Here is an 8489-nt window from a genome sequence, read left to right as displayed (position 1 = left end):
TATAGTATTTTAAATTTCACTAAAATTAAAACCCACATACTACACAATAACGAATAATTAGTTTATATTTCTACCCTGTATGATGTTATAAAAACTTAAAATACTTAACATAGATTTCGTAGGATAGCCCGCACACCGTACGCAATCAAGTTGTAACAAATTTCTGCGGATAGATAAAGGAACATGATCGATGATAGTTGAAAAATTAGAGCAATTTTACCTTAATTACATTGCACCAGAAATTATTTTAAACATTAGGAAAAAAACTACCATGCAGAGTTTTAAAATATTATACATACGTAAACTAACATAAATTGAAGTTTTATTTACTTTCTTTCTTGTTTTTAACATAAGGGCATTTTACAGCATTTTCCTAGCATTTTATAAGAAATTACTGATGTAAGAATCATCATTTTTAAATAAAATGGAAATACGTATATAATTATTGTTCAAAAAGTTGTGTTGGAAATTTTTTTTTACAATTATCCCATTACCGTCCAGTGTCAAATAGTATAGTAAGCCTAAACAGTTCACTTATTGTAAACATCTTTTACTATTTCTATATGTTATAAATATTCAATATTACAAATAATAAAAACGCTGGCTTAGGCGGTGGTTTTTATTAGAACCAGTTCTAAATTATAAACTAAAATTCTATGAAAAATTACCCATATTTATCTATAATAAAAAATGATATTAATTTATTTTCCGTAGTTAAATAAGTTATTATTGTTAGTAGTATTATTTACTAGTCGAAATATAAAATTTTAATTCTCTTATGATGAGAATCTCATCTTATATTATTATGATGATATATTATATCTTATTATGATGAGAATCTTATCTCATATCTTATTTTGTGATGAAAAAGAAATTCCGTTGAAGAATATTATATCAGCTGCTACAGATGGTGCTCCAGCTATGACGGGGTGTCAAAAAGTATCGTACTTAAAAAAGAAAATTCCTGATGTGCTTGCTGTACATTGCGTTATACATCGACAGCATTTAGTTGCTAGAAATTTAAGTGAACGACTATTTCAATCGTTGCAACATGTCATCAGAGCAGTCAATAAAATCCGAAACAACTCTTTAAATGACAGATTATTTAATCAGCTTTGTGTTGATAATGATGAAGATTTCAACAGATTGATCTTTCACACAGAAGTGCGTTGGCTATCAAAAGAAAATTGTCTGACTCGTTTTTACAATCTGTTTGACTCTGTCATAGAGTTCTTGGAAAACAAAGACACAGAATTGCGCGAAAACCTCATCACATCAAAGAATGATATCGCATACCTGACAGACCTTTATACATTGCTTAATGATATGAATCTCCAACTTCAAGGCGATGACTTGAACTTAATAAAAACAAAAAATGTCGTCGCTGCTTTCGTAGCCAAGCTGCTCTTACACAAAAAGAATATCGGCAGACGTGAGTTCCATAATTTTCCCAATTTATCAGTATCCTGCAACAACGACGACTTGCTCGTCTACTGCCCACATTTGTAAAATCTCCACAGTGATTTCATTGAAAGATTCCAGGACATTTTGAAATTGGAAATACCAGACTGGGTGTTAGATCCTTTTTCAAATGTCAACATAGCAATATCACCCCAGTTGGAAGAAGAACTTATAGAACTGTCAACGAACGAGGAAATAAAAATCAAATGCAAAAATGGCTACCAACAAATTTGGCTACAAAAGTCAATTCCGCAGTTGTACCCTGGATTGTGGTCTATCGTTGAAAGATTTTTGATAGCATTCCCATCGTCATATTTGTGTAAACGTGGATTCAGCGCTGTGACAACGCTGCTTACTAAAAAGAGAAATCATTTGCAAGTTACCAAACGCTGCGACTTGCGACTGTTTTTGAGTAAAATCGAACCTGATATCAACAAACTTATTAAATATCATCAAATTCATCCATCTCATTAGATTTGTATAAAAACGAAAACTGATTACATATTTATATTGTTTCTTTTAATTTGATTAAAATATATTATTAATATTATAAAGTTGGATTTTATTTGCTCTCACTGGTAAAAATTTCTAGTTTAGAATGTAAGTTTAAACATCAGAACCGACTAATATATAACTAAATTAATCAAAGTAATGAAATTGTGGTTTTTAAGTTTTAGGGGTGTATAAAAAATGGGGGCGCTGAAAAATAATTGATTTTCAAAGGGGGCGGTAAAAGAAATAAGTTTGATAATCACTGGTTTAGAGTGACATGTGATATTCACTTGGAATCATGTTTACGGTTTGAAGATCGTGAGTTGAAACCATCCAACCAAGTATATCATTCCCTTACTTCATGACCTTATATCATTCCTTTTCTGTTTACTAGTGCTGATTACTTCTGACATAATGCAATCTCTCTTTAAGAACTCACAAAGCAAAATAAGGGAGACGCTCTGGGAAATTTCTAGAAGTAAAATACTTTTCGATACTTGATATTAAAGCATTGTGTACTGCACATTATGATAAATATTTCATGGGTAGGTAGTTATTTTACGTCGAATTAAAGCTGCACAACGGGTGATTTGTGACAGTCTGGAAAACCCGACTATCTGCACGCAAAGTCGAGCAATTTACGGTAGAACAGTTTAACGAGGACCGATACCGTGCACCTTCGGTACCTACGCAGTCTGATCAAAGGGGTCACCCACCAGCTTACTGACCACAGTCAGTGATGCTTGACTTCGGTGTTCTATTGGGAACCGTGTCTTTACGATCAGTCCACCGCAGACTATAAATATTACTTAAAAATTCTCCTAGGCTTTTTTAATTTTTAGTTCCGTGATAACGCATTCTAGCATTTCAAACATCTTTTTAAAATAAAAATCTCTCTATATTTTTTTTATATACCATTTACATTTCTATCCCTAAAGTTTACAAAAATAAACATGATAATAGATACATGAAATGATAATTTATGATAATGCAATAATAGAAATTGTGCTAAGAATGAAGACAAGCTAACTGAGCGATTCGGGAGATAATAGAGGTAGATAAAATAGAAATTTCTTTCATCTAACAGACACTCAATTCTTTTAAAAGTACATCTAAACTCTTTTAATGTCTGATCCAACTTGTTAAACTTTCCTTCAGAAAATTCCGTGTCCTTCGAGAATGTCTACAAAGAATTTAATTTAAAGGAATATTTTTTTTCTTTTTTCCTGAAATTAAATTGGCATCTTGTCCATTATGCTACAGGATTTTTAGGAGTTTATTAATTTCGGTGATTCAAATTTTTAACAAATTCAATTCACCTGCTACTAATCACCTCATGCACCTAATGCTGCTTTTTTTAATATTTATTTACATAATAAGCTGAAATTTGAACATTAAAAATTAAGTATAAATTTCCCTAGTGGTTTCTTGAAGCTCATTCAGCGTATCAAGGGAGTCTTGCTGTACCCACACAGTGAAAATAGATGGTCAAATTACGCGAAACTTTCTTCATTTCTGACGTCACCATTTTCCTAGAATATGCTGAGAGCAAACATTTCATCAAAGTGACGAAATAACTATCATCACTTATTCAAAACACGAATTTTGTCAAAATTAGAGAAATATTTCGTCATTCTATTTTTTTTTCGAATGAAACTCGTAGCACCTAATGTGTCTAACTTTTCTTTAAATCACTTTGCCGTGAGTACCATGTAAGAGGACCATTCAACACAAGACTATCAGATGGAACAGAGATATAAGTTATAACCATGTCTGAAGTGGGATTCGAACCCGAGACCTTTCCGAGACCCTTTATATAATTTTTAAAATTCGTAAAGTAATGTGACTTCTAATTATTAAACCATAAAATATTTTTATTTTAAGAGTGGTGGCAGTTGATGGCGCCTCAGAGGCGACAAAGGAGCTCAAAGGGTTAAGTGATAAATAATAAGCAATTTTCAAATCCCGATAATATCAGGAAAAGCAGATTAGTAAAATAAGATTGTGATAAAAAATATTAAAAATGTTTTTAATTATTACTTTAGTGCCTTAAATATACATAAACTATATCAATCATAACATTTAAGATTTAATAAGATCTTCATTCAATTTTCTTTAATATTTGTATAACGGAAATTTCAGAGTTTGAAGCATATTAATAATGAAGCATATTAATTCTGAAGCATATTAATAATGCCTTTTTTATATCATTTGGAAATTTTATTCTGACAATTAAAGAAATTTTAATGACTTGTATTTTTTGCTTGATATTAAATCAGATTAATTTTTACAATTAAACAAATTTGATCACTAAAATAAGTGCAAAATATGATGATTTAGCATTTTTCTCAATCACTTATTTACTTAAAAAGACTATTAAAATTTTAAATAAAAATTTATTTGTGATTTTGCCATGACTGTAATGATGAATGCAAATATTGAAATAATCAAATGTTTGAAGGTGTTTGTAGCAGTGTTTATTTAACAAAAAAAAAATTAAAAGCGAAATATTTTAACTTTAAGTTATACTTCCATTATTGATATTTTTAATTTATTGACTGATTATTTTTGTTAGTTTAATTTTATTCATTTGCATGTGTTTATATCAAATTGTTTGTTCATTTTCATAAATAATAATTTATTTTTTGAATTTTTTGTGTTTATTTCTAGCAAATAATTTAAAATATTAAATACATTTACCTTTACATGTATACAGTTATTTATATTAATTGCACACCAATAATTACCAACATTTTATTAAAAAATAATTTTAATCATAAAAACAATAAATTACAACTTATTCAAAATAGTGGATACATTTTCAAAAACCTAATCACCTTAGAAACATACTAATATATCTCCAATGTAAAAGACAAAATTTAAATATCAATTTAGAAAAATCACATGAGGAAAACATTATAATTCTTTCATAGACGTAATTTTGAATCTATGACATTAATCTTATCTATTTAACAAATGTATGTTCAAGTTATGCAGTTGCAAAATTTCTGTAACGTAAACTTATTTACTAAAATGTTTATACTTAAAATTGTCAACATGCATCAAAAATACGGTAAAATAATTGAAAAATTTTAATGATCAATTTTAACAAATAAGACTACTATACTAAATTAAAAAACAATGAGAATAAATCTCAAAGGAAGTACAGAAATTGATGTATTGCAAGTATATTCATCAGTGTCTAAACAACCAAGACGCAGAGAAAGGGACTTGCCTAGAGAACCGAAACTATAGTATGTCCATTTGTGTACTTGATTTGAGCTTAATTCGCATTGCTTATCACTATAGTGTATATAGCACAAAGTACACTCTATTCTTTTGGAAGGCAGCTAGATATTAACATTAAAGCATTTTCATGGACGTAATTAAATTTAAAGTGTTGGCTCTTAAAACACTACTATATTCAAAGCCATTAATGTTTTTTCGTTGTAAAAAATATTTAAAATTTAATTGCAACAGTTAAAATCTCAAAATAATGCTTTTTAATGAAGCAATGCTGTGTTAAATAATATAAAAATGAAATTGAAGCTAACATTTAAACAGATATAAAATTTTCGTGTAAAACAAAAACATTAAATTGGAATATTAAATAAAATATAAATAAATAAATAAATTTACATAGGTTTAAAACAGGATTTAATGCTTTAATAAATGAAATAAATAAATAGTAGCAATGTGTGACAAATAAGTTAAATTAAAAACAAATTTTAAAATAATTCAAAGTGTCATTGTTATTAAGAGGGTCCTTTCAAAGAAATATTATTACCAGATTTAATTAATATACTAGGAGTTGGTACTGTTCGAATGCAACCAACTGCAATGTTCTCCAACGTTGTTTGATATTCACCAGAATCACACGTCTTTTTCAAAACAGGAATGTCGTACCGAACTTCTTCGCAGAGAGTATGTCTCCTTCTATGTCTTAAATTCGATCCACCAATATTCTCGTCGGTTCTTACGCAACGGGCTTGAGGTAAAGTTTGAGGAATTCGATGTTGGTCAAAATCAAATTCAACAACAACTTCACATCCGTGGTTGAACGATTGTTGGCTGGAAAACTGGCAGCTTTCCGGGACTTCAAGAACTTCATCAGCAGATGCGTCGGTATTTGAAAATGTTTCATTATTTTCTGGTGGCAACGAGGAAATATGGAACAAATCACCAAAGAAAGTATTTTCTTGAGTACAGACTCTGTTTTGTTGTTGCTGTTGTTGAAGTGGCACAGCAGCATATCTAGATCAGAAAGTGCAGAAAACCGCAAAAAGAATGAGCATTTCCATTGTTTATAACTTAAGTTAAAACTAGAATTGAAATAGTGAAGCGAAAAGATTTGGCTTTTGCCATTATATACTAAACTTGAATATTTTCTTGAAAAAAACCCCACTGATAATAAAATTTTTCCTAAGTGATTTCGTAGAATATTTTATTGGAAAAAATTTAAAAATGATTTTTCCCCCGTTTCATAGAAATCCACGCCTTAAATCCACGCCTAGGGAAAAAATTAAGAAGAAAACCCTAATATATCTGGATTTATTTATCAAATTCCGACCGTCAGTATCTAGTTTTATCAAAACCTTTCCTCTTAACTTATGGATATATGGAAGATGACTTATCGATATTTAAGTCATCTTAATCAATAAACTTGGGAAAATAAAAGAATCTTTACTTTTGTAGATTTTTTAGACATAACTTAAAAAAATATTATATTTGATAGGTGTATTGTTAAATTGGTTAGATTTTTTTTCTTTTTTAATTATATATTGTTTTTTATTTTGCTTTCGAAAAATTCGCTTTAAATCTCAAGTAAACATATATGGTATATCACGATAGTTAGAAATATCAAACTTAATACTACTTTAATTTTGTCCACTTATAGGGAAATGTTGTTTTAAATATGCTCCTTAAGTGAAATAATGATCCTTAATATTGACAAATTTGGCAATTATAAAATAGTTAATGCACTGTAAAAAAACGAATACTCAAATATTTCGAAACTTGCATTCGTTCTTGACTAAACTGTTTAACAGGTTACTTAATTATTACAGGTTATTTAATTATTGTCATTATTAATAAATGTCATAATGTTATTGTCATTATTTAAATGTCATTTTAAAACATGCTATCCTAAAAAATATTACATATAGGTTTTATTTTCTGGAAAATTCTATAATGTTAATAATAATAAAAGCAAATTATTATAACTGTCTTATAGTAAGCAAACAATCCTTCAAATAATTTATTTTTAAACTGACCAGCGCTTGGAAAGAATTCAAAACTTGGCATCGTTTTTTAATGTATATGTTTTCACAAGTTGCGTAAAAAAAGGTTAAACTGTCAACATATAATGGATGTGATATTTGGGTCAAATATTGTGTGAGAAGGACATCATAAATCATTTGGCCAGTTTGTGTCTTAATCTGAAAAAATGAAGGAGCTGTTTGAAGTAAGAAGCATTAACTTTCCACAAATTCGATTATTATTTTATTTCTAAACAAATTTTTTATTTTAAATTTTATCGCACAAGGCTGAGCACAGCAATGTATCACTTGAAACAACGAATGGTTAAAACTACCCAATTATGGTAAAATTTACCGTGTTTCTGACTCTTTGGGAACACCAAGAAACACTCGGTAATTTTTACCGAAAAGCTTTGGTAATGATTTCTTTAAAATTAACGATGAAATATGGTTTTATGGTTATAAAATTTTGTAACTTTATCATGATACCTTAGAGCATGGCATAAAAGCAATTCATTCAATTTTTAGTATTGTATTTTTTATTAAATGTATGATAATAAGAACTAAAATTTTGAAAACGAGAATTATTCATAAATAGTTTCCATATGAGCGAAAGAATTACCATATAAATTATTGAACTACCGTATATTTTGGCTTCACTTACAAGAAATATGTTGTTTTTTACCAGAAATGTCATTACCGTACAGAACGGTAATTTTACCTCATTTTCTTCTTCATTTCCACAGATTAACATTTGCCTGAGCGTGGTTCCTGCTTTGCTTGATTAATAAGGTACTAAATATATAGTCCCAATTCTCAATGCATTGAAGTAAAAAATGTAATGCGTGAAGTTGTGTTAAATAAAAGTATTTTTCTAAATTGAAGATTGGTTTAAATTTATGTTAGATCTTATTTCAAAAACGTAACCATATATTAAGTACAGATAAATTTTCAGTGATTATATGATTTACGTGACTTCAAAGTATACAGTTTGTTTGTAAAAAAAAATATTTTAAACAGCCATTTAATTTAAAACAATTTAATTAATAATTAATTTCCACGAACCCAATTAATAATTTGTCTGTAAGTGGGCTTTTCATTCAAAATTTCATCACACAAAGCTCAACAAAAATTATATTTAACAATGAAAAAATAATAAAAAAAAGATTGTAGAAAAAACTAAAAATGTTGATAATTTCGTTGTGAGAAATATTTCTAAAATTTAATACATCAATGAAAATAATAAATTTACTTATTATAAATATAGTATCAAAACTA

The 8489-nt window shown here is 28.4% G+C and overlaps 1 protein-coding gene across 1 annotated transcript; it reads left to right on the top strand.

The window, feature by feature from the left end:
• Window positions 1-831: 831 nt before the first annotated feature.
• Window positions 832-1509, top strand: LOC107455046 (protein FAM200C-like). The gene has a single exon (XM_016072447.1). The coding sequence runs from the start codon at window positions 832-834 to the stop codon at window positions 1507-1509; it is 678 nt and encodes a 225-aa protein (XP_015927933.1).
• Window positions 1510-8489: the final 6980 nt, after the last annotated feature.

The sequence above is a fragment of the Parasteatoda tepidariorum genome, chromosome 4 (assembly GCF_982258835.1).
Source record: "Parasteatoda tepidariorum strain Cologne lab strain chromosome 4, Ptep-v5.0, whole genome shotgun sequence".
NCBI lineage: Eukaryota > Metazoa > Arthropoda > Arachnida > Araneae > Theridiidae > Parasteatoda > Parasteatoda tepidariorum.
Note: the sequence above shows the minus strand (reverse complement) of the source record. Positions and strands in the feature narration are given on the sequence as shown.

Excerpts from the sequence above, each read along its gene's own strand:
- LOC107455046 (XM_016072447.1), top strand. The coding sequence starts at position 832 with ATGAGAATCTTATCTCATATCTTATTTTGTGATGAAAAAGAAATTCCG.